At 39.8% G+C, this 27,687-nt stretch overlaps 1 protein-coding gene across 5 annotated transcripts in view; it reads left to right on the top strand.

Annotated features, from left to right (window-relative positions):
- Positions 1-27,687, top strand: part of ANK3 (ankyrin 3) — a 373,791-nt gene that overhangs the window by 177,736 nt on the left and 168,368 nt on the right. For all 5 annotated transcript variants that reach the window (XM_045165538.1, XM_044942122.2, XM_044942121.2 and 2 more), the window contains exons 9-14: positions 10,083-10,181; positions 16,488-16,685; positions 18,741-18,839; positions 21,283-21,381; positions 23,500-23,598; positions 27,281-27,478. In XM_045165538.1, the coding sequence (XP_045021473.1) occupies positions 10,083-10,181; positions 16,488-16,685; positions 18,741-18,839; positions 21,283-21,381; positions 23,500-23,598; positions 27,281-27,478 (792 nt within the window). The remainder of the gene's footprint in view (positions 1-10,082; positions 10,182-16,487; positions 16,686-18,740; positions 18,840-21,282; positions 21,382-23,499; positions 23,599-27,280; positions 27,479-27,687) is intronic.

Here is a 27,687-nt window from a genome sequence, read left to right as displayed (position 1 = left end):
TAAGGACCCACTTGGGTCTCACCCAACCAGAGGCTGGCAAAGCTGAGATGAATAGAGACGGGGAGGAGCAAGGAAACAGCAGGGGCTGGCAGCATCAGCCACGTGATGGGGACGACTGAGGCTCCCTGTGACCTGCTCTCAGACCCCAGCACCTTTCCCCCTGAAGTAGCCAAGAGCCAGCACAGCCGACACAGACCCCCTGTAGATGTCACTGGTTTTTGTCCCGCGGATATTCTCATTCGCGGACACCAGCCGTCTGAGCCCCTCCCTGCTCCTCACCTCCCACTGCCTTCTTGGGGCTCAGGATCCACACCAGCAGCCAGCCCAGACCTCTGTGGCCACACAAGTACACAACAGCAGCCTAGAGCCCTGTGGGCCACCCACTTCTGTGCATGTGCTGGGGGCCGGCTCCTCCAGCTGTGCACTTGCACACCCTCATCACAGGCTTCTACTGCTGTACTGTACCTATGGCAAATCCTTCAGTATGGAACGGAGCTTAAAATAACAATGACTGTGATGACCTAGAGGGGTAGGATGGGAGAGGGGACAGAGGCGCTAGAGGGAGGAGGTATATATGTATTTATGACTGATGATGTCGTACAGCAGAAACCAATGCAACATTATAAAGCAATTATCCTCCAATTAAAAAAAAAATTTTAAATACGGTAATTGAACTGAAGAATTCAGTAGACAGCTTCAACAATAGATTGCACCAAGTTGAAGAAATTGATCTATCCAGTTTGAAACTATCCAATCAGAGGAACAAAAGAAAAAATAAAAAGGAATGTAGAAAACCCACAGGACTTAAGTGACTTAAGGATTAAGTGAAAAGAATCTACCTATCATGAGAGTCCCAGAAAAAGAGAATCACTGATGACTTAATAAATTAGATTGCTACTCTGTGGTATCTTTTGGATGTGGAATCTGAAAACATTGAATTTTGGAATGGAGTGGAACAGAGAATGGAGTGGTGGTTGCCAGGGGCTGAGAGGTAGGGGAAATGGGGTGATGTTGGTTAGATAGTACAGACTATCAGTTATAAGATGAATAAGCTCAAGTATATTATGACTTCCCCGGTGGCTCAGACTGTAAAGCGTCTGTCTACAATGCAGGAGACCCGGGTTCGATCCCTGTGTCGGGAAGATCCCCTAGAGAAGGAAATGGCAATCCACTCCAGTATTCTTGCCTGGAGAATCCCAGGGACAGAGCCTGGTAGGCTACAGTCCATGGGGTCGCAAAGAGTCGGACACAACTGAGCGACTTCACTTTCACTTTCAAGCTCAAGTATCTAGGGTACAGCATGGTGGCTATAGTTAACAATACTGTATTGTACACACCAAAAGTTGCTACGACAGAAGGGCTTTAACAGTCTCTCCGTAACAATGACCACATAATTTAAGAGGTAACAGTGGTGGTAAATGTGGCGCAACATGTACAGATACCAAGGCAAATGCTTCAATCTGATCTATATATAGCATCCCAATATGTTTCTTTATAGAAACGCATTGCTAAGAATGACTGCTTATGGTAGCTGCTATTTCCATGTAATTTTTGCTCTCTGCAAAGCTAGCATGTGTATTTGCATCCTTTCTAAAGGAAGAGACTTTGCAGTGGACGGTCTATTGTCGTTTTTATTTTCCTTCGCATCAGTTCACAGCCAAATCAGAGGCTCAGTATGGACCCTAAATTAGAACCAGTTTAAAACTAATTTAGCAACTTCTGAGTTTAAACCAATTTAAATTAGATTCTAAGTTAGAACCGGTTTAAAACTTTGTGGCAACTTCTGAGTTCTCCATCTCCTTTCACCGACTCTTCTCAATCCAATAACAAAGGCAACTGTGCTTGTATGCAGTGCTCCAGAGACTATTCAGGAGATCCAGGTAGAGTCAGTAATAATAATACTGCGGTTCCCAGACTGCTGCTCTCACCATTCCTCCTCCAGCTTCCAGCCTTTCTAGCAAGGTACCACTGCCCGCCTCTCCATATAATCCCACTACTACAATATTACATCCAAAGCTACACCTTGACACTCGGAAACACACATTCATCTTAGTATCTATAGCACTTAGTACTTCCTGGCACATACTAAATGTTTAATAAGTATTTGCTGAATATATTAGATATACTTCCTAATGTTACATTTGCCAAAATGTCTTACTTGATTTTATACTGGTCCTGTGCTAATAAGGATATGGGGCTTCCCCTCTGGCTCAGCTGGTAAAGAATCTGCCTGCAGTGTGGGAGACTTGGGTTCGATTCCTGGGTTAGGAAGATCCCCTGGAGAAGGGAAAGGCTACCCACTCCAGTATTCTGGCCTGGAGAATTCCATGGACTGTATAGTGCGTGGGGTCGCAAAGAGTTGGACACGACTGAGCGACTTTCACTTTGTGTTGATATAATTTTGCTCCCTGAAGTTAATGGCATCCAACTGATTTATAAGAATAAAGAGATATTTGTGTGCAGGTAGATAAAGGGTTTTCAGAATATCTCAAATCTGTCAGTTGTTAAATTCTTACCAGTCTGGAAAGATGTCAGGAGACACTTAGATGTCCTGTAATTTTAGCCTCTCCTTTCCCAGAAATGCAGGTTTCTCTGGTGGCTCAGACAGTAAAGAATCTGCCTGCAATACAACAGGACCTAGGTTGAATCCCCGAGTCGGGAAGATTCCCTGGAGAAGGGAATGGCAGCCTACTCCAGTTTTCTTGCCTGGAGAATTCCATGAACAGAAGAGCCTGGTGGGCTGCAGTCTATGGGGTTGCAAAGAGTCAGGCACAACTGAGCAACTAACACTTTTTTTCTTTCCCAGAAATGCAACTGGTTATATTTATCAGGCTAAATGTGAGAGAAAAATAAAATAAATATTGGTATTGAGTTTTGCTTTCCATTATATTTCCAGAAGTGTGATTGCCTTGATTAAGAATAAATTCTTAAACTATTAAATATTTCATAGTCATAAAATAGTGTCTATTGAAGAGATGTTATCTGACTTCTTATCAGAAACTCTGATCAGAAGACAACGGAACATCTTTAAGTTGCCGACGGAAAAGTATTTGCTAATCTAGAACTTATATCCAGTAAAAGTATATTTCCATAATAAAAGGAAAATAAAGACAGTATCAGATAAGCAAAAGCTGAGATAACTTGTTACCATCAAATCCATACTAAAAGAAATGTTAAAGGAAGTTCTTAATTCTGACATAAGATAAACGATACTAGAAGGAAATGTGGATCTAAAGTAGAGAAGAGTTAGAAGTAATAATCAGATAAAAACTATTTTTATTTTCTTAAAATTAAAAAAATTGATTGTTTAAATAAAATATCAATTTGTTATAAGATTTATAATGCATTTAAGTTAAATATATATTTATAGCACAAAATATGATGCTACTAATATAAATGAAATTATAATATTGTAGAATTCTCATACATGAAATTATATAACAATACATAATAACATAAATTCTATTACTATATAATACAGTTAATAATATTATTTAGGCTGTGATAATTTAGGATATTTATTTTGATCTCTAGGAACACCACTTTTAAAAACAGGAAAGAAAAGAAAGAGTTTAGTTAAAAAGCCAGAGGGAAGAGATTGTCAATGATATATATAGTGAATCAGTCACTGGAAAACTAAATTATACTCAGTTAACCCAAAAGAAGATAAGAAAGAAGAGACAAAAAAAGCTCACACAGAAGAGAGTGGAAAAATACACAACAAATATTATAAGAGTGTGTTCTAGGCTCAGAAAGAAAGCTCCAGTTTTCTGAGCAGAAAGAACAACAAGGAATTCTACCTCATTTTAGTTTGATTTTAAACATATAGAATGTATATCAGGACAGCAAGGAAGGGCACTAGAAAGATATATTTCTCTCTCCTGTATATAAATGGCAGAAATGAATTCTTGATGTTAAAGGAGATTGCTTGGTGCAGTGGAAGAGATCCAGTCCCTCTGATGCAGGAACTAAGTTCTAATGTGAGTCTAACTGAATCTAAGTCTTAATGTGAACCAATGACTTGCATGTGACCTTGGATAGGCACACTAATCCTTGGAGCAGCACTTTCTTATCTATAAATGCAAATTCTGATGCCTTTCTCTTGTGTTGTTGTAAAAATTCAGTAAGATCACAAATATAAAATGCCTGTGACAATAGAGCGGTCTCAAAAAATGTTATTTCACTTCCTCTCAGGCCAAATCTACAATTCTCTAACATGCACAAAATGAGGATGCAGTCAGAATTTTTAGCGAAAAATACATGTATGAGGATAGTTTGACTGTTAGAATGTAACCAGTGCCTTTTAATTTCTCTCTGGCTATCATTATAACTCTCCTCTCCTGGGTACTACTTGCTTTTTCTTTCATTGTTTTTAATCTTCAGTTAAATATCATATCCCATTTTATATCCATGAAAAAGAAGAAAGTATATATCCAGAATTTTCTGCTTGATTTCCTTTCCTTCTCTTGGGTGTGTTTTTTGCTTAAAAGGAAGAATAGAAAGGAACCTAGAGGATACTAATCAAAATAAATGTGTCTTTTTCTGAAAGTATTTCCCAAGTCATGAATTTGTGTCATTTCAGCATTATCTTTGAGCAAGTTCGACTTGTTAAGGACATTTTCTGGGTTCAGTGTTCCTAAGTGTGATGCTTTAATGTCCCAGTCTGTGCTTTTCAGAAAAGCTAGACCTGAAAGCAAATCTTTTTGACCTTGGAGTGTGCAAGCTTTTGCTCTTTGTCTAACACGAGAGAGCCTTTTGTCTAGCCAGTGAAGTGCTGTTCCCTACCTCCCTAATAAGATCGCTGCCACTAAAATGAAATATGAGATCTAGACTCGCCAGTTTGCATTGCTTCAGAATTCTTCCCAAGGGAATGCTTGTTCATTATGTTAGTGCTTTAGAAATCAGGGGAATTGGAAAAAAAAAAATCACTCACCCCATGCAATTTCATTTCCCTCCCATAATGTTACTATGGCAACTCCACATCCTTGCTCCTTCTCTCCTGTCCAACTGCATATATTGCCTATCTTGAGGCAGCCTCCCTTGAGCCCCAAGAACTGCCTTTGTCAAGCATTTTTCAATTAGAGGTCAAAACTATATCCTGTTGTATATGGTTGAGGGACTGCTTTTTGGTCCAGGACCATTCAAATTGACACTGTGCATTAATTGCAAATTTCTAGGTATTGGGAGTGGATAAAAATCCTTATATTATATTGGAAACAGCATTGCTCTAATTTTAAGGAAAAGAGTTCCCTGCTATGTAAACCAGTTCATTGCTACGTTACAAAACACAATATCCACAATAGCTCTTATTTTAAAGCTTATAGTGTCCTGAAATAGAAAAAGGAGGGGGGAACCTTAATTAGAGCAAATATTCTCATATTTCTCTTACTTTCTAATTCTTTTTTTTACTGAAGTATAGAAGATTTACAATGGGTTAATTTCTGCTGTACAGCAGTGATTCAGATATACGGACATATACTTCTTCATATTGTTTTCTGTTCCGGTTTATCACATGATATTGAATATAGTTCCCTGTGCTATACAGAAGGACCTTGTTGTTGATTCAGTCTGTATCTAATAGTTTGTATCTGCTTACCCCAAACTCCATCCTTCCATTCACCTCCCCTCCCCCTTGGCAACCACAAATCTGTTCTCCACATCTGTGAGTCTGTTTCTATCTAGTAGATAAGTTCCTTTGTATCGTATTTTAGATTCTGCATATAAGTGATATCATATGGTATTTGTCTTTCTCTTTCTGACTGACTTCACTTGTATGATAATCTCTAGTTCTATCCATGTTGCTGCAAATGGCATTATTTCGTTCTTTTTTATGGTCTTACCTTCTTATTCTTAATGCTAAGAAGACTGAGTCATATTCTTCAGTGTAATTCCAGTTTATAAGTCACTTATCTATTGAGAATTTCATTTTTTATGGAACAATAGGTATTTTAATAGCACTTCTAGGGTATAAAATCAGTCTAGTCTTAAACATAGAAAATAAGAAGGAAAGGAATTTTTAAGCCACTAACTAGAAAGCATCTTTAAAAGACGAGCCTAAAAGCCCATTAATTCACCCACTCATTCTCATTTACTCAGTCATTTTTATTAAGCAACTTTTATGAACATGGTACTGAGTTACCTTCTCTATGAGATTCAAGTATCCCTTTTAAGCCATTAACTTATTCCTCAGAAACAAACTCATTGGGATGATAATGCATGTCCACAAATAACTAAAATACTAAGCAAAATGTCATACTTTCCCATAAAGAGGTTCAGATAAAATATGAGGGGAATCCTCATGGTCAAATGGTTATGTCTACCTTGAATAAGCCTTTAAAGAAAACCTATATTTTAAAACAATAAGATTTGGATCTTGGTGAAAGTGGAAAGGGAAGTTTGGGGTACATGAAATAGTGCACACAGAGCAGAGAAACAAGAACAGGAGAGGCTTTTGCCAGGGACTGCAAAGAGTATAATTGAGGTGGACGGGAAGGGGATTAGGCAAAAGTTAAGTGTAGCAGCGACTGATTGGAAGACTGAATGCTGCTGCTGCTGCTGCTAAATTGCTTCAGTCGTGTCTGACTCTGTGTGACCCTGCAGACGGCAGCCCACCAGGCTCCTCCATCCCCGGGATTCTCCAGGCAAGAATACTGGAGTGGGTTGCCATTTCCTTCTCCAATGCATGAAAGTGAAAAGTGAAAGTGAAGTCGCTCAGTTGTGCCCGACTCTTCGCGACCCCATGGACTGCAGCCTACCAAGGCTCCTCCATCCATGGGATTTTCCAGGCAAGAGTACTGCAGTGGGTTGCCATTGCCTTCTCCACTTTGAATGCTAACCTGAGGAATTTAGACTTCACTGAGGACTGAATCAGTTATTAAAGATTATGAACACAGAGGTATCATCAGAGCAGTGCTTCAAGAATGTGAATAATGTCCCACCTATTTCAAAGCCCAAGAAATTAGTTCAAAATTTAAATGTTTACTTTTTGTCCTCCAAAAATGGTATTAAGTAATGTCAATCCCAGCTCTCTCTTTTTTTTTTTTTTAAACAGAACTGTGAATCACTATGTGGCTTATACTTTTCCGTCTCAATGTGGATCAGCCAGTCGTTTTGATCTTCGTGACTGTATAAACTATGATGCTAATTAAAGATCTCACATTAACTCTAGGCACTAGTTTTCCACTGACCTGTGACTGTCCCAGCAGCCAGGCCAGCGCTGTCTGTGCAGCCAGATAGTCGTGACATCTTATGCTGCTTCCTGCTGAAAGGGATCTCTCTTGCTGGGCTTCTGGCTATTTGAAGAGCATTGCACCTGTGAAAAGTTACAGAGCAAATTTGCAGAAGATCCAAAAGAGTTAGACGTTTGCAATCAATGTTTAAAATACTGCAAGTAAAACTACATTTGATAGAGCTGTGCTTCAGGTAGCTCTGTTGAGTTAGGAACCGATGAGGCTTTCCTTGGGGAACTTGCAGACTTTATCATTGAGACAAGGTGGTAAAACAAGCAGTGGCTAGAATGGAAAGCCCTTCACAGCTCTGACACGACTGAGAAAAAGTCACCTTTCCTTGCTGAGTCCCCAGATTCTATGAGTTTTTAATACATAAACACCAGAGATCAGAAGTAGCAGCTGCAAAATATAAAGGAAGGCAAGGAGTGTCCGAAAGTTTGAGCAGAGAGGCTTTGTCTTAATAATTCCTGCCAAGACATGTCTTATTTGTTCTGACCTCTTGCTGAATTCAGCCTGTGACACCTTAGATGAGTCATTTAACTTCTTTGAACCTCAGAGTCTTCATTTACAAAATAAAGATTATACCCTTCTGTACAAGGGTAGCTGTAAGGATACAGTGATCCAATGTCTTGGATTTGCTTCAAAACACTACAAGAAAAAAGAAAAGGTCAGGATAGAGATGAATCAATGCGGATGCCAAGGTGACATTTGTTGATGTTGTCCACCAGGTACCTAGGGACTCATTACACTATTCAGTCTACTTTAGTCTGAAATATGTTTGAAGTTTTTCCATGATTAAAACTTTAACAGGATGAAGTCAGCAAAATTATATATGCCTGTATAAGGAACAATGTACTTCAAAAGATTAAGGAATTGAAATAGATTTTCCTCTTAGGTAGCCAAACACTTTATATTCAGTATGTAGGATTTTGCTCGGGGGAAGATCATTTTCAAAGATATAAATGAGTTTTCTTTGAAAATGATAAATGAGTTTTCAAAGATGAATAATTTTGTGTGTGACCGTAGTTTAAAAATGCCTACGTGTATTCTGTCATCCAGAGTGTACTTACGAAAAATGAGAGAATCAAATTTGACCTTTTAGTTCATAAAAGACAGTCACATTCAGAGATTGTGAATTTTGTGTGTGTCAGAAGTTAGATGTGATTATTGTATTATTTCTTCTTCAGTTATTTTCAGATTTTACATTACTGGGGAAACATTTGCCTTCATGGTATATTTTTAATGTCTTCTCAGATTTTATTTTATTCTATTTTGTTAGGAAAATGCTGTTTCTGACTTGAAAGACTATTATTATGTTGCTTTAGTTTGCTTTAGAGCAAGTGTTTTAAATTAGCATAAAAGGTAGAATATTTAAACATGTTCAAAGAATATACAGTCCAACTCATATCATATTTGTGATTCAAATCTCATATTTTAAGGAATTTTAATTGTACTGAGATTTGGCTAGTAGTTTAGAAATAGGATTGTACCTTATTGACTACGTATTAGATAATTAGGCTTGCTTACAAGATCTGTTCATGTAGGCTAGAAAGTGACTTGAATCAACTTTTGATGTATTTTAAAATATGGCTATCTTTAGGGTAGATATTCAGTGTCAACAGCAGGAATCTTCAAGATGGGAAACAAAACCAAGATGTGCAAAAACTTCTCCACATGATTTGGAGCCATTTAGATCGTTTAAATGAATAAATTTCCACTTCCTCACTTCCCTGTTAATTCTCCTTTCTCACCTTTTTTTTTTTTTATATACAGTAGCCCTTCTCCCCTAGTCCTAAAGAAAGGCCCTGACTCGAACTGTAACCCACAAGGCCCCACTGTGCAAAACCTCTGAGGCGAAGGGAAGAGCTCAGATCACTGGTGTCCTTAAGAACTACATGCTTCTGGTGCTTAGATAATCGAATTCTTCTATTGCTGCTAACAGAAATGACCTAATGAAGTTGTCTTATGATGAATCATTGAAAAAAATCTTTGATGAAAGGTTATTAAGTGATGTTTGGCATGTAATTCAGGAATTTAGAGAATTAGTGGTACTGCCAAAACAAAAGTCCAACTATGTATTAATGCAGACAAGATGTCTCAGCACTAACATTTATAAAGACAAAAATTGGGAAAGTATTGATGCTGAACCCTGTCTCATTCTATCAATAAATTGTGAAAACACATATGTCATTCAGAGAGGAATTTTTAATAAATTGTTACTCTTGCTTAATAATCATAAAATTTATAATGTATTGCTGTTTTGATCCATTGTGTTTGAATAATTATCATTCCAATCAGATTTATTTTTGATACTTAAAGGCTTGTGTTCTCAGAAAATCTTTAAACTTTTTTAAAATTTAGATTTATGTGTTTTTTTGCAGCAGGGAAGTATGATATGATAATCAATAAAAAACACTCAAGCATAAAATTATATTACATGAAGATACAATTATATGGGGGAAATGAAATGGAAATAGACATGCAGGAGCAAAAAGGAGCAATGTAAAATTCCTGTTACAAATTCCTATTTGAAAAGTTTGTAGTATTTTTTTAAATGGTGGATATACAATTATTTATAGTACTTGGATTCCATTGGATAGTCAAAAGAGTAGTCGAAGAGTTACATTTTTAACTGTCAGCTTTGCAGGGAATTATACACTTGACCACTGCTTAAACTTATGAAAAATTCAGTTCTTTAGTTGAAAAAATAGAATTATATTATGAGATACATGAGTAAATATTTGAAGCTCACTGGTCCACAGCACTTTGGATGCTATGCTGAATCTTGATGAAATACACTCATTCATAGAGCTTCCTGTCGAATGCATTTGAAAACGTTGCCTTTTTTGATAGGACGGTCTGACGCCGCTGCACTGCGGAGCGAGAAGTGGCCATGAACAGGTGGTGGAGATGCTGCTCGATCGAGCTGCCCCCATTCTCTCCAAAACCAAGGTAATTTCTCCCCAGGTGTTTGAGAATCACACTGTATTTAGCCTTGAATCCTTTGGTTATTTTACCCAACCTTCCAATCACATAGAATTTGCTGTAGTTTGAATTTAGCAATTAGTGGGCTCTGTGCACCAAATCTTTAGAGACCCTCAAGATCAAGTTAGAGTTCACGAGGCCTTCAGATGGAACACCCTCTACCACAGAGTCATTTGTGTGTGTGTTACTTTTGTTTTTGTTTCAGGAACACTTACTGTTTGATTTTATTCTATGAAATTTCCATAGCTCAGAAATGATTGCTTGTTGGGAAAAGAAAGACTAAGATTTACAGTCTGAAGTCTGGGTGCTGGCACCTTTTCTCCTGACCCTCAGTTTATTTCTTGAGAGTTCACAGACTATTTTTAAAAACACCAAGGTATTATTTAAGTGATAAAGGCTGGAAACTTTGGAAAGATTGCACTTTGGGCCTTTGGAACAGTTGACATATCTGAAAGGAAAACATAATGATTGCCTTAAAAACAAAACAATGTTTTACTAAGTGTCTTCTGAGTTTTTTAAATGGTAAGACCATTTAATAGTATTTGAAAAAGAGAATATTTGTAAATAAATTTGGGGACATACAAACTACCTCAGAGTCACTACTATTTTTATAAATCAAATTAGTGACTTTTTGAAGCTATATTAAGCTTTATAAAGAGCCGTAATTTCTAAACATGAACAACAAGAAAAGATGTATTACTCCTGTTTGCACTCTGATCAGTGTTTACTCAACTTTAGTGAAGATGGACAGGGTCAAGTTTGTCTGAACAATTTTGTCACTCATCACAGAGTTTAGATTGGCAAGCGTTGGAGAAATTATCCAACAGAAGTAAGCAGCCACCCTTTTTCATTGCACGTGATGACATCTTGGACTTTTGAGTGCTTCTCATCTAAACCATTCTACTTGTTCCTTTTCCTTTCACATAGTCTATATCTATCTTCTCTTAGTCCCACTGCTCTCTTTGAACTACATCATCTTCCTAAACTGCTGTAATTACTTCCTTACTTGTCCCCTACCTCCCCACCTGCTCCTTTCTAATCGTGTTCCCATTTTGCAGTCAGAGTGGCCATGTAAACATAAACCAAACCATGTCAGCCTCCTGCCTAAAAAGTCTCAAATTAATTCTCATCATTCTCTTTAAAAGTCTCATCTTATCAGAACAGTATGGGCACAATTAAAAAGCAAATCATTGTCTCATCTTTCTTCTCCTATTGTTCATCTCATTGTGTATTTGGCTTTTTTACCTAAGAAATCTCGATTTTTTTTTTTTGATGTTTTTAATATGCAAGAACATTTTCTTGTCCTCTGAGAGCTTCTTAAAGCATCCAGTTCTTGTTTTACAGATGCAATACAGTCTGTTGCCTTTCAGAAAACATTTAAGATGACTTTTCTTTAAATTCTTTCACCTCTCATCTGTCCCTAACTCCTCAGGTTTCTTTTTATGTCTTTGTTGGCTTTGGCTGTCTCTTTTGTGGTGGGAGTTTCCCGCCACGGTCTACCTGACCATATGTGCCAGGCACTCACCTTTGAGTGCAAGCCCCATGAGCCACAGGCAGGGCTCCTTTCAGGTGGATCAGAGAGGTCCCTAATGCCAGGGTTCATTGCCTTTTCTCTAGGAGGTATGGTTTTTGAGAGACGAGTTCTCCAGCCTTTCTAGGTGAATATGTTGGAAAGGAACAGGAGCTGTCATTCTCCTGGTCTTCGATGTACACCTTAATCATAACAGTGATAACAGTAGATACATAGTGATCACTGCACACCAGGCTCTAAGTACTGTACACATATTAACCTATTTACTCCTCACAGTAACCCTGAGGCATGAGTTTTATTATGCCCTTTTTATAGATGAGGAAACTGAGACCCAGAGCGATAGAGTAACTTTCTTGAGATGTCTCATTTTGTGTCAGAACAAAGAGTTGAACCCAGGTCGTCTAACCCTAGAGACCATACTCTTTTAACAGCTACTGTGTCCTTCCTTCTTCTGAGTGCCTGTTCTGAATCAGAGCCTAACCACTGCCCTCTGCTCAGCCCTGGGCCCAGAGTCCAGAATCTCCAGAGGTTTAATTCCTGGATTCCTGCAAGGCACAGGGGGGGACGTCATTTGGTTTTGTTGGGTTGGAAGGACCTATAGACCTGACAGTTCCATAGGCAGCCAATCCAGCTTTTGGTCCCAAGCCTCATCTTTATCCCCCAAGGTACCATGTTTCCCTGTTGCCACCTTTTGGACATTTGGGAGGTAAAGCCATTCTCTACATCGTACGCTGTAGTATACCGGAGCCACACCGTTGAACCTATTATGTGCATCTCTTCCTAATTCCATATTCAGTAACATCATGTTGATAGCTTGACATCGGTCATAGAGTAGAGGTCTTTACACAGTGTAAATTGGCAAATGCTACCTATTTTCAGAGTTATCATGAGACATTTACCAGCATACCACAGATTATACTCTTCACCAGGCACTTAGGTGTCAGCCTTCTCCTTTCTGCTGGATAAGCTAACACACTTAAAATCTCTTCTCATATTCTAAAGTTGTAGACATCACACATACGTTTTTGTTTTCTTTCCCATTGTGTGACTGTGTGGATGTGCCTGCACGTATGTGTGCGTGCCCCATGGATTCTGTCTTTTAATTCCATTCATGTTTTTCAGTGGAGCTTGTGAGAGTTTGGATAAACACACACATCACTTCTACCATGTTTTTCGGAAGTCCCCATGCCCACTGCACTGAGAAGTCCTTACCAGAATCTGACCACCAGACTCATCTCTGGTCCTCAGCATCTCCAGCCAAGCAGGTTCCTTTCACTTCCTATAATACACCAACACTGTTCTCATTTCCTGTTCCCTCAGACTGAGCTTTCTCAGTCTGTCCCAGATCTCTGTAGTCTTCACCTTTTTCTCAGCTCAGATGTCATCTTCTCAGCAAGACCTTCTTGGTTTCTTTACTCGTTTGCTATCTCTTTCTTCAGTGAAATGAAATCAAGAACTTTGTCTTATATTCAGCATTATTCCCCAAGCACCTCAGTCAACACCTGTTACCTAGGAGACCTCCACCAAATATTTGTCAAATAAATATTAAGTGGATGAATGCATTCTGAACTTTAAGACCATCTCTCTAAATCTTCAAGATGCCCATCTTTCTGAGCTAAGAAAAACCATCACCCTGGACCCATGTTTTTAGCTTGATGAGATGCTGTATATACGTAATAAGGCCCCTTTCCACAAGGCAGATGGTGTTTTTTTCTGGTGCTTCCCCAGTGACCTATAAGTTACCCATTCAGAGATGGTGGTTTTGTGTTATCATTAGAGAGTTTCCTTCTTTTTGTGACACTGCCACCCATTTCTAATCTTCACTAAGTCGTTTGTTCTCTCAGAGTTTGTGTCTTTGTTTGCTTCATGTTTTCCTCTAAGGCTGTATCAACACACAAAGCAGAGGGATGTTTTGGCAGGAAATAAACAAGTGCATATGCTCGTGGGTGGCGGTGTCTCACATGAGAAGGGCTCCCATTCTTTCTTGCACCTTAGTTTCTACTTTGGTTCAAGATGTTAAAGTGGAAATTTTTAGGCAGAAATATCCTGATTGACTGGCCATGTATGGAGGCTTTAAATTTACATAGTTATTTCTGGAGCTCTTTCTGTATATACAAGGCTCTCTGCTGGGCAGTATGGGGAAGTTTTACCCCATGAAACTCTTGCTTTCAAGAAACACAAATAGTTAAAATACATGAGGGGGTGTGTGAGTGACGCCATGAGAGTGGTCAAAGGAAAACTTGCTTTTATACCCCCTGAAACTGTTGTCTTATGTCATTTATAAATAAATTAGGGACATTTAACTTGGCCCAGAGGATTCAGAAATCATCAGTGCTTATTTAGCATATCATTATTTTCAAAGTTCAGTGATGATGATTTTTTTGGGAAACTAAATTTACTGTCACTTTTTCCCCCACCACGTAGGTTAAACCAGGTTACATTAATTACTAAAGCCTCTCTCGATAATTGGATTCTCTGGGAATTTCCCCAGGCCGCTCCATGTTGCCCCCATATTTGAAGGTAACATGTCTGAAGAGACTGATATCTATCTAACACCTTGCTTTTGCCTTCGTTGAGAAACATGTACGGAATGCTAAGTGTCCTGCTAAGCCTTTTTAAAGGTTTTATTTACCTAATACCCTACTATGCCATATCTCAGCAGTCCAAATGAATATTTTACTTATCGTGTACGATGGCGTGTCATTGAACCCAGTTAATTTAAACTGAATATTAGTCAGTCAGAAGCTTGCCTTTCCTCGTTGTGAACACATGGGGGCACCAGACTGATGGAAAAGGGAAAAGCTGTCCTTTCGACATTGATGTGACAAGAGAAGTGTTGTATTTATATCTTTCTTAAAAATTGATCAATATTCAATAACAAGTATTAGTAATATAGAATGAGCAAATAAAAATCAATCTAGTGAATACCAATCTGTCCCTGCCTTACTTTTATCCTTTTCAGTCTTAAATAGTTCAGTTGAGTTCAATTCAGTTCAGTCGCTCAGTCATGTCTGACTCTTTGCGACCCCATGAATCACAGCACGCCAGGCCTCCCTGTCAATCATCAACTCCCGGAGTTCACTCAGACTCATGTCCATTGAGTCGGTGATGCCATCCAGCCATCTCATCCTCTGTTGTCCCCTTCTCCTGCCTTCAATCTTTCCCAGCATTAGGGTCTTTTCAAATGAGTCAGTTCTTCGCATCAGGTGGTCAAAGTATTGGAGTTTCAGCTTCAGCATCAGTCCTTCCAAAGAACATTCAGGACTGATTTCCTTTAGGATTGACTGGTTGGATCTCCTTGCTGTCCGAGGGACTCTCAAGAGTCTTCTCCAACACCATGGTTCAAAAGCATCAGTTCTTCAGTGCTGAGCTTTCTTTATAGTCCAACTCTCACATCCATACATGACTACTGAAAAAACCATAGCTTTGACTAGACAGACCTTTGTTGGCAAATGTCTCTGCTTTTTAATATGCTATCTAAGTTGGTCATAACTTTCCTTTCAAGGAGTAAGTGTCCTTTAATTTCATGGCTGCAGTCACCATCTGCAGTGATTTTGGAGCCCCCCCCAAAAAAAAGTCTGAAACGGTTTCCACTGTTTCCCCATCTATTTCCCATGAAGTGATGGGTCCAGATGCTATGATCTTCATTTTCTGAATGTTGAGTTTTAAGCCAACTTTTTCACTCTCCTCTTTCACTTTTATCAAGAGGCTTTTTAGTTCCTCTTCACTTTCTGCCATAAGGGTGGTGTCATCTGCATATCTGAGGTTATTGATATTTCTCCCAGCAATCTTGATTCTAGCTTGTGCTTCATCCAGCCCAGCATTTCTCATGAGGTACTCTGCATATAAGTTAAATAAGCAGAGTGACAATATACAGCCTTGACGTACTCCTTTTCCTATTTGGAACGTCTGTTGTTCCATGTCCAGTTCTAACTGTTGCTTCCTGACCTGCATACAGATTTCTCAGGAGGCAGCTCAGATGGTCTGTTACTCCCCTCTCTTTGAGAACTTTCCAGTTTGTAGTGATCCACACAGTCAGAATTCCACGTCATCGAGGATGCAATTAGTAGTGGCCCTTAGTGCAGTTTACACTGTTTTTATCTTTTCAAGTCATGGAAAATCTTTTTATTACAAAATTTTCAAACGTGTGCAGAAAAAATAGCAAATTAAAGTCCTCAGTGCGCATCACTCAGCTTCCTGATTCACAGCATGTGGGCCATGTGCTTGCTCTCCACCTTGTACCCTACTCCCTGGACCTCAACATCCATGCATTGTTTCAGAGTGAACCCTCTCTCACCAGTAAACACTTCAATGCATCATGTCTAAGAGCTGAGGACTCTTTATCTTCTGAATAACCACAATACATCCCAACTGATAATCATTTCCTCTATATCATCAAATAGCCAGACTTCAGATTTTCCTGATAGTATTATCATTCTGTCTACATTTCATTTACAGTTTGATAGCATGAAGAGATTTCTACTGCCCAAATGTCACACCATTTTTAAATTCAAGAAAGACAATCTTTGAAATTTTATTTTTGATTGATATAAGACATGGGAGGACTAGTTTGGAAAGGAACTGCAGTTCAAAACAGTTGCCACAAAATCTTTTACAAAAAGATGGTATTTCTATGTGCAAATCTAGGGTTTTCATCTGTTCATATTTGTACTACATTTTGTGTTGGGCCCATTTGCAAATGAAAGGTAAAACATCAACTCCACTTTTCTTCTGTGTTCCAGAATGGATTGTCTCCCCTTCACATGGCTACGCAGGGGGATCATTTAAACTGCGTCCAGCTTCTCCTGCAGCATAATGTGCCTGTGGATGACGTCACCAATGACTACCTGACCGCCCTGCACGTGGCTGCCCACTGTGGCCATTACAAAGTCGCCAAGGTTCTCTTGGACAAGAAAGCTAATCCCAACGCCAAAGCCCTGGTGAGTGGCTCAGCTCACAAGTCCAGCCTGTGTTGTCTTGCTGACCACATGCTACCCTTACATGCAAAGAGACTCCATGAAAATGGAAGGTCTAGTTTAGTAAAGTATATACTTCTTGTCAACTTTCAAGTAGCCTTCTTGTAAATTTATAAACCCTTTTATTTCCAACATAAGCAAGGCTGGTGAGGCTGATTTAAATCATTAGCCTCTTTATAGTCACATTTGTGATTCTCATATGTAAATAAACCCAAAGACTGTACAAGTACAAAAAAACTGAGTTGGTCAACTTATCTTCTGGTAGGTAGAGTGATAACTCTGTGAATTAAAAGTTTATTCTGAGATCTAAAAATATGAGGAAAATTGATACAAAATAAACCTTGAACATGAGAAGTCTAGGGACTTGTGAGTGGAAATCTGCTGCTGCTACTAAGTCACTTCAGTCGTGTCTGACTCTGTGCGACCCCATTGATGGCAGCCCACCAGGCTCTGCCATCCCTGGGATTCTCCAGGCAAGAACACTGGAGTGGGTTGCCATTTCCTTCTCCAATGCATGGAAATCTGATGTGATGTTAACCATGTAAGGTAATGAAATATCATCTGTCATCTCCTTTTCATTGAGATGCAAATCAAAATTTTGGTCTAGTTTTGTAGTCTTAACTCCTAGAATGATTTGCTATTTTAACCTTGAGCTTTACTGTATAGTTGGGTTTTCACAATGATATGGTATTTGTTGTCTTTAGAAAAATAAATGTCCCAATTTAGTAAACTGTTTAAATTTAGTTCGGAAGAAACACTCATGTTTAGGAAAAAAATATGTCACCAAATGCTAGGGAAAACCTGTGTTTACTAGCAATTTTGCGGTCAGGGCTGTCATCTGATCAACCACTTTAGGAAGGGGCTCTGCTCCCTTGCAGCTCATCACCTCTGGCAGTCTGTGGGCTCTGAGATTTGGAGTGGCCAGGAAAGAATGGGCAGGAAGGAGCCCTTCAGACCCTGGGCAGCTCCATGGCCTTTGTAATTCTAAAGGCTTTTCCTGGAGCAGCATTTTAAGAGCTGCTGACTGGCCCAGGATATCAGACATATCTTTGAATTCTGAGAAGGGAGGAAAAGAAATGAGCAGCCATGACTCATTTTTCCGTACAAGGAAAGAAGCCTTACAACAGGGTGTAGGCTCTGACCCTCTTTTTCCTCTGACTCTGAAGATTTCACAACAGAAGGAGGTTATGGAGGTTGTAGCCTGTCATCCTAGGATGGACTATGGCCTGGTAAGTGGTCTCAAAACCTCCACAGAAGCACCTGAAGCTTTCATGGTGGATCCTGAGGGTCTGCAGTTCTCTGTGGTGACAAAAATATGCCCCATGGTCTCACTTAGCAGGTAGTACAGCTAGGTAGGTAATTTGTAAAAAAGCAAGTTCCTTTATTTGATTAAATATTAAACCAAATGTTCCAACTAATGTTGAGTTGTTTAACTTTTTGTTCCCTTGGACAAATTTTTGGCCCAGATGTTTTTAGTCTGTGTTTTTGAGGTGAAGGAGGCACATATTTGGAAGAGTAAATTCCACAGTCAAATAATCTAAAAAGATGGATTAGCGACTTCCCTGGTGTTCAGTGGTTAAGACTTCGGCTTCCAAAGTGGGGGATGCAGGTTCGATCCCTGCTCAGGGAGCTAGGATCCCACATCCTTGCAGCCAAAACACCAAAGCATAAAGCAGAAGCAATATTGTAACAAATTCAGTAAAGACTTAAAAAAAAAAGGTTCACATCAAAAAAATCTTTAAAAAATTTCAAAGATGCATGATCATTTTGCCCTAACTACTAGGAACCTATGACCAAAATTTGCTTCCTGTTCATGATTATCAGGGCACGTTGGGTTCCTGGGAGCAGGTAGACTACCTGTGTTTCCGGAAAAGAACCTATATTCAATGTAACCTCCCATTGTTTCTGCTCGTTTCCAAACCTTTACAGACATCACTTTTGCAGAGGTATTTTACCGTGCATAGGAACTGGATCTCATTAGAATGTAATCAAATAGTTCTGTGTCTTTTTCCCTTGCAGAATGGCTTTACCCCTCTTCACATTGCCTGCAAGAAGAATCGAATTAAAGTGATGGAACTCCTTCTGAAACACGGTGCATCCATCCAAGCCGTAACCGAGGTGAGGAGAGGAGGATTTCTGGGGTTCCCCATGTGTAGCCTCAGCAGCCAGAGTCCCAGTGCCCTTCCTGACGACCAGCTAGCTCTACTGTGCGTGGTTGTCATAGCACTTTCTGAACCCTTCCCGAAGGGGCTGCCAGTTCTTAGGAGAGCAGACAAGAGTGTGGGAGGAGAGTGCAAATACTCAGTACAACGCCATAACCAGAAGCATAACCCAAACACATGCATCGTGCTGGCGGGGTGCCATCACTCCAAGTGTAATTTACGTGCTTTAATGCACTTTAATGCGGTGCTTCTCGAACCCTGTGTAGGCGTGGATTTGCCCCGCCATGAGGCATTTGGCTGTCTGGAAAAATTTCTCCTTGTCACAACTGGATGGTGCTACTGGCATCTAGTGGCTGGAGGCCAGAGTTGCAACTAAATATTTTGCAGTGCACAACCCAGCCTCCAACAACAAAGGATTATTGGGCTCAGAATGTCGTATGTGCCATGGTTGGGAACCCCTGCATGACATAACCTCTGTGTGGTGACGAAGGATTGCTCTCTGGAAAAACTCAGAATTAATGAAACATAGAGTTGCTGAAGTTAGTAAAAGGGTAGCTCTAGGTTTCTTTCATATAAACCGACACAGAGCTCAGAGAAGCCATCTATTGGGATCAGGGCTGAGCCTGCAACAAGGAAAACTGAGTCTGGCATGCACCCTCCAGACTTACCCATCCCCCACCCACCTGTAGCACTCTGGTCCCGTTGGATTTTAGCCATTGGCCTTCCCTAGACTGGACTCCCTTTGTTCACCCCGCAAGTCTTTGAGGACCAGATCTGGGCCACCTTCTCCAGGAGTCCTCCCCTAACCCTTGATTTGGTCCCGGAGCTCCTCCTGGGAACCATCACCACCTCCTAGGTGTATTTCCATCAAAGCGCTTGTCCAGCTGGCTAACTTATGACCCACCCCCTTCTGCCCCAAAACTGCAGGCCCCACCAAGGCAGGCCTGACTCTTACTGGTCTTAATGTACCCACAACACAGTAGATTCCATAGTAGAGCATCCAATAAAGGTCTGTTGAATGCATCATTAAAGACTCTAGGATTTGAAGCACATGTAGACACTAAGGTCTAATCCAGTCATTGTTGCTTTGCCTCAGTTTCTTATCCACAAATGAATTATTTACCTTGATAACTTCACAACTTGAAAATACTAAATGATGGAAAATATTAATACTAATTTGCTCTTTTATGAGTCTTCTGGCTCCCTGGTAAGGCACCCAGTTATTCTAATTAGAAAAGAGTAAGTTTATTCTCAGTGCAAGGCAGCCCTTTTTAAAGATCAAAATGGACTCTGAAATAAAAGGAGATTTCTGACTGGTACCTGAGTAAGTGTCCAGAGATGCCAGCCTGTGGCGAAAAGTTCCACTGTCAGCTCTGTTACTCCCTGAAGGCTTGAAAAGGTGGTGCCGAAAATGTCCTAATTAGACTTTGCCTGCCGGAGGGAAAAAGCACCAAATTAAAACCCAATTCTCCTTCCTCTCGTTTTCCTCAGTTCCCACTACTTGAAGTCTGGCAACTAGAATTCTTCTGTCTCTGTCTCCCTTTCATTGTATAGAATTCCTTACACATCTTTTTTGACACTACTCAGATTTCAGTTTAAATTAGTTGTCTTCTTCTCTCTCAGCTTTTTCTGGCCATATTAAATTTTTTTTTTCAAGTTATGATGTTCATGGTGTAAGTGAAATTAAATCCTGAAATATTTAAAATGGAATCATTTTATACAAGAGAACCAGTGTTTTGAGATGTGTAAGTAGGACTTTGAAGCACACCAAAAAAATGAAAGTCTAATCTAGTGACCATTGTTATATTTGCCTTAATTATATCCCTTTATAATACTCAGAAAGTTAAAATTTTTAATGATTGAGACCTTGAATGCTGATCTGCTCATTTCTTAGAGGGCTGGCTTTATGTTCCCACCTGCTCTCTCATGTATAATACAATCAGTTATTCTGAGTACATGAGAATCCTTATTAAAGGCCAGAATAGGATCTGAAAAAAAAAGTTGACTTTTTGCTACTGGGTATGTAATCACACACATGCATGCACACACACAAACATAGCCATATGGATAAGGAAGATTTAATAAAGGGAAAAACCTTCAAGGTATTTCTGTCTAAAGTTTTTTCATAGAGCTATATAAGATGTGTGAAATAAGTCTTGAATGGTTATGACCTTTCATAATCACAGAACCTGCTTTAGGGAAATGATGATTATTGGTACATTTGCCATATAGAATCTAAGACATGGTGGTGATGTCTAGATGTTTTCTGATCTGATCAGTAAATTGGTTGTCTTAATATGAAAGCATGGGTGGATAAAATTGCAGACAGACAGATAAGCAGGCAGACAAATCGTTTTGAAAATAAGCCGACAAGCTGACATTTCCCTTTTCTCCCCCAGTCGGGCCTTACCCCAATCCACGTTGCTGCCTTCATGGGGCATGTAAATATCGTGTCACAATTAATGCATCATGGAGCCTCACCAAACACCACTAACGTGGTAAGTATCCTTTGAACAAAGTAGGTCCAATGGTGGGTATTTTTGAAACTGGGAAAGATTACTCTCAATCTACTTACTTTCTGTTGTAAGTAAATTAATTACTATTTAACTTGACTATTTAAAAGGACAGAATTTTGAGAATACCTGTGGTTTCTTTTACTTCAAAGGCAAGATCCATTCAGTCACTAACTGGTCACAAATTGCTGAGACTTAGGGGCTGTGCAGCTTACTACTGAATATTATACTTCAAAAAATAAAGTTTTCTGGAAAGGGAGAGTTTTCTTTTTCAATAGAAGCATTAAGAAGTGTTCCATGCATTGACAGACCTAAAGATTATCATACTAAGCAAAGTAAATCAGAAAGAGAAAGACAAATACCATATGATTTCACTTATATGTGCAATCTAAAATATGACACAAATGAACCTATCTATGAAGCAGAAACAGACTCACAGACATAGAGAACAGACTTGCTGCCAAGGGGGAGCAGGATTGGGAGGGAAGGCTTGTGAGTTTGGAATTAACAAATAAAAGCTATTTCTATAAAATGGATAAACAGGGTCGTACATACAGTGCAGGGAATTATATTCAATATCCTGTGATAAACCATAATGAAAAGAATATGAAAAAGAATATATATATATGTATAACGGAGTCATACTTGGCCATACAGCAGAAATTAACACAATATTGTAAATCGACTATACTCCAGTAAAATTAAAACAGATAAGAAGTATTGCATGCTGAGAAAGTAGTTCCAACACTCTCCTTATTGTGATTTCAAGTAACTTCGAAGTAATTTCTCTTTCGTGTGCTTGATATTGTGTCACAAACCCATGGAGCATAGTAAATGTCAAAGGAGTAGCTTATCACTCTCAATCCACATGTGGCCCTTGACCTTGTTTCATAGGCTTTTAAGTTTAACATCCTAATAATATTGGCACCCCAGACACAAGCATAAAGATGTTAGTTGGGTTCATGGGCACTAAAGAAATAAAAATACAACAAACAGCATGCCGGCACAGAAAGGGTAAGCCCTAAGACGCTGTGCCTCTGCCCTAAGGGCAGACGTCCTGTGAGGCTCTGTGTCTTCCAGCAGCTAGGCTCAGCACATCCACAAGATAGAAACAGACCAGATCTCAGCTGAATGCAATCTTCCCTGGTACTCATGCCAGGGAGAGAGGGTTTTCCTTTACAAAGAGAACACTGGGTAACGTGGTCAGCTCCATCCTCACACCCTTTCCAGTAATAACAGCAGCAAGTTCCATGTGAACCGTATCTCTGCATATCCTTCCATGGAGATGAATATCCTACAAAGCAAAGCAAAATTTATAGAAGTAATTTAAAGGTGGGCATCACTTCTGTGTGGAAGAGTATATTTGATTTTAACATTTTTAACATTTTGATCCATCTGTGTTTTCTATGTTGTTTCATTTTAAAAAATGAGATCATCTGAATTAAAGTCTACTTGGTGAAAAGCAGCAGAGGTGGGGGAAGTCCAGTGACAAAGAAAATAACCCCTTGGGATAATGCTCAAAGAATAGGATAAGGACCTGTTGAGATAAAGCAGGGAATGCAAACCAAGGACATGTCGAATCTGGCCTTGGGTTTATTTTGTGTTGTTTATGCAGCACTTTTTGTTTTGTTTTGAACTCTGATTTTTGCCCAACACTCAAGAAATGTACACAGATATCCCAGACTGCTACTATTTTTGAAAAATAGAAAGGTGTGGCATGATACCACTGGCATCCCAAAGATTTACTGCCACAGTCTGCCCATGCCAGGTAGGGGTGCCTCCCTCCAAGAGCACTCTCCACCTGCCCTCTTTACTCGTCCACTCTCCTGCTTGGTCCTGTGGCAACTGCCTTTGAACCCAGCATTGTAGATTATTAAGCTTCCAGTCCTGCTGTGCTCCGTGGACTTCACACTGAAGTTTTCCATCATGGGCCAGGCTCCTGGGCAATTCTTGTGCGTTTCATTTCCCTTCTTCCCTATTTTCAGTAAGGAAGTGCTTGGGACTACTTTTTATTTAAACAAAAACCTCCATCACAAACTTTATGTTAAGAAAATATGCCAGTCTTTAGAGCTGTCTTTAACTCACTTTGGCTCCTGTTCCCAGAGAGGAGAGACAGCCCTGCACATGGCAGCTCGGTCCGGTCAAGCCGAAGTCGTGCGGTATCTGGTGCAAGACGGCGCTCAGGTGGAAGCTAAAGCTAAGGTATGTGCCGTGCGTGCTTTGTTTGCTACCAAGAGAAGAAATGATTTTAATAAAACCTTTAAACATACGCATGCTCTCTTCCAGGATCACTCTTCTAGAGTAATGACCACCACCAATGACAATAGTCTCTACCCCAGGGATATTGAAAACATCCCTTCGCTGCCCATGTCCACTCAATTATTTAACAAAATGAAATAGAACAAGAACTTTGTGCCAGAAAGAACTCTGTGTCCTTGGCACATTGCTCATCCCTAACAACTTAGAAACCAAGCCTAGAATTGGCCCAGAGTTGTTTGCACTCTGTGAAGACAGGCTTGTGCACAAAGTTTCTAGCACAGGCATAGTTTGGAAGCACAACTGAGTTCTTGTGGTTGACTTAGATGTCCGCTGTCACAGCCACAAAAGGGAAAGGGGAGTTTTAACTTTTTCTCCAGGGCTTCCCTGGTGGCTCAATGGTAAAGAATCCACTTGGCAATGCAGGAGACTCAGGTTTGATCCTTAGGTCAGGAAGATCCTTTGGAGAAGGAAATGGCAACCCACTCCAGTATTCTTGCCTGGGAAATCCCATGGACACAGGAGCCTGGTGGGCTACAGTCCATGGCGTTACTAAGAGTTGGACATGACTTAGCGATTAGACGGCAGCAGCAGCAACCTTTTCTCCACAAGTTGTTAAACCATAAACTCTGAGACTTGGTCAGAGTTGTTCATGGAACATAGAATATAGAAGAATGTCAGGATTGAGTTTGAATGCATCATTCTCTGCCTGGCATTCACTCACTAGAAGAAACTTGCTGTCACTGTCTGGCTGCATAGCTGGTCTGATTATCAAATGGCAATTTTGATAATTCATAAATACCTAAGGCATTTAATTTTAGCCCTTCAATATACAGATGTACATTTCTTTGTCATTTATGTATATACTTTGCAGTTTCTAGTTTAGGGTTAAATGGAGAGGAAACTGAAGCATTTGTGAAGCAGTCTGAGCATAGAACATTTCTCGACTTATAACATTTTCCTCCAGTTTATCCAGTTCTCTTGCATGCATGCAAGCTAAGTTGCTTCAGTCATGTCCAACTCTTCACAACCCTATGGACTGTAGCCTGCTAGGCTCCTCTGTCCATGGGATTCTCCAGGCAAGAATACTGGCGTGGGTTGCCGTGCCTTTTTTTAGGGGATCTCCCCAACCCAGGGATCCAACCTGTGTCTCTTTCATCTCCTGCATTGGCAGGTGTGTTTCTTTACCACAACTTCCCTGGTGGCTCAGGTGATAAAAGCGTCTGCTTGCAATGCAGGAGACACGGGTTCGATCCCTGGGTTGGGAAGATCCCCTGGAGAAGGAAATGGCAACCCACTCCAGTTCTCTTGCTTGGAAAATTCCATGGATGGAGGAGTCTCGTAGACTATAGTCCATGGGGTCGCAAAGGGTCGGACACGACTGAGCGACTTCACTTTCACTTTCACTTTCTTTACCACTAGCACCACCTGGGAAGCCCATTCAGCTTTCCTACCCATATCTAATTTGACCATAATTGGTATTTATCAACTTCTACCAAGGCTCTCCAAGGCTTTTACCTTAGTATTCTTAGGGGAAAATAAAGCCTTTCCTTTCATAGTTATATTTTACCTGTTAAGTGTTATGTTTTTTATAATTTATATATTTTTATATTTATAAAATATATTTTCATATTTAAAACACATTTAGAAAAATATAAAAATAGTTATATTTTTAACTATGTAAATATATAGTTAAAGTAATTAATACAAATATAGTACAAACTGGTATAAACATACTAGCGTAGGAACAAAGACATCTAGGTCTTTGCAAACATGCGGTCCACATGTGGGTACAAAGACGGCGATGTTCTAGGCAGCAGACCATAACCTTGAGTGTCCAGTGTACTGTGGTGCCAGTTGGTGGATTTTACAGAGTACCTAGAAACAAAGCTTAGCAAACTTTTTATGTGAAGCATCTAATCGCAAATATTTTAGGCTTCTCAGTATACACAGTCTCTGTCACGGCCACTCACCTCTGTTGTTACAGAACAAAAGCAGTGATAGACAGTACATAATTTAATACATCAGCAGATGGACAGGACTGTGTTTCAATAAAGCTTTATTTATAAACACAAGTGGCAGCTGAATTTGGCCCCTAGATTTTACTGTTCTGACCCCTGATCTAAAGGATGTTGGTTAATCTGCTAAATCACTTAAGTGGAATGGTTAAGAGAGGCTGTATGTTCCCTAGTATGTTTATACCAGTTTGTACTATATTTGTATTAGTTACTTTAACTATATATTTATATAGTTAAAATATAACTATTTTATATTTTTATAAATATATTTTTAAATATGAAAATATATTTTATAAATATATTTTCTCTACCTTTACAAGAAACCTCACATTTTTGAGTGTTGTTACATATGAAGCATGTCATCTAGGAAATGGTTTAACCCACAAACTGAAATTGACCACAAGATTTTTAGTTATTTCATTAAAGAGACAGTATGCATCAGCCAGACTGCCTGGGTTTGAATCTTTGTCCATCATTTACTAGCCAGGTAACACTGGGAAAGTTAACATTTCTGTGCCCCATTCCCTTCTCTAGTTTCCTGACATACAAAATGGGAATAATGACAGTTGTAACTGATAGAGTAGCTGTGATGATGAATGAATTAATGCAAGTGGAGTGCCCAGTGCAGAACCTGGGGCATGCACCCGCTCAGTTGATGTTTAACGGTGGTCGTGGCAATAGTAGAGGTATATGAGAGTTTTTGTTTTAGCAATTATCTTTCTGTTTTCAGTGTTTCTCTTCTTCCTTGTGGCATCTCCACTAACTTCTCACGCTTCCTACTGGTTACAAAGACGCTCTTGCTTTGACCTTGACCCTCCTTTTACTTACCTTTGCAAAGCAGTGTCCTGTGCTCCAGCCTCAACCGTCTACTTGCCCTACCTAAAGTATTGGCCTGGACTCGTTCACATTCTAGTAGGGGATTTCTCTCCAGAGAGCATCTTTTGGCAAACTAGGAAAAGATGTACCTCCAATGTGAGGCTAAGGCCCTCAGGGTGCAGGACTTATGAGTGCCTCATGTCCTTGGGTGAACTGTAATAGGGAGCCCTCCATTCCAGGCAGATGCAGCTTATGCCAGGATGACAACTCGGCAAGCAGAGGAAAAAATGGTTATCAGCCCTCATCAGACCCCTTAGCTGGGAGCCTTCCTCAACCATCCTGTACTGCCCCCATCTCCCCACTTTTGACTGTGGAAAGGCAGCACCAATAGAATAATTCATTCTATATGAGTACGTGATAACTGGTGGAGGTTATCCCTCCCAGGTATTTCAGTTTTCCCAGGATACATTCCCTATGTCCCCTCTCCCACCAAAAAAGAATCATTAGAGGCGAAAAAAATTGATAAAGTATAGCAGGGATGAGTGAGTGGGGATAATTCCTTAAAAGAAATGCCCTTCACAATTCTCATTTTAATAGGTTACTCAAAGGGTATTTAAGGTGCTTAAATTCACCATCACCACCTTTCTGAAACTTAAAGATAGATGAGGTTCTTTTTAGTATTGTGTCAAAGAGTTGAATGCAGCCTCTCATACCAAGCAGCGAGGTTTTGCTGTATTTTTCATGACCATTGTTTTCTCAGTTCATCAGACCTGCATTCTTACCTTGCCCTTTAGGATGACCAAACCCCTCTCCACATTTCCGCCCGACTGGGGAAAGCGGATATAGTACAGCAGTTGTTGCAGCAAGGAGCATCTCCAAATGCAGCGACAACTTCGGGGTACACCCCGCTGCACCTTGCAGCGCGAGAGGGACACGAAGACGTCGCAGCTTTCCTTTTGGATCATGGCGCATCTTTAGCTATAACAACAAAGGTATGAAAGTCAGTCTTAGAATCCTGCTGTGTCCCCCAGATACCTTCTCTTTACAGTTTCCTGCACAGTAATAGGTAGAAAAGCTGTACAACAGCATATATGCTTGGATCCCGGGATTAACGTGACCAGCAAAGCCCTGGGGTGGGGTGGGTAGCTTGTTGTGTGTATATACCTTACATTTTATTATCTTCTAATGAAACCTTATTGAT

The sequence above is a fragment of the Bubalus bubalis genome, chromosome 4, assembly GCF_019923935.1.
Source record: "Bubalus bubalis isolate 160015118507 breed Murrah chromosome 4, NDDB_SH_1, whole genome shotgun sequence".
In the NCBI taxonomy this organism is placed as follows: domain Eukaryota; kingdom Metazoa; phylum Chordata; class Mammalia; order Artiodactyla; family Bovidae; genus Bubalus; species Bubalus bubalis.
The sequence above is the reverse complement of the archived record's forward strand: the minus strand, read 5'-3'. Positions and strand labels throughout refer to the sequence as shown.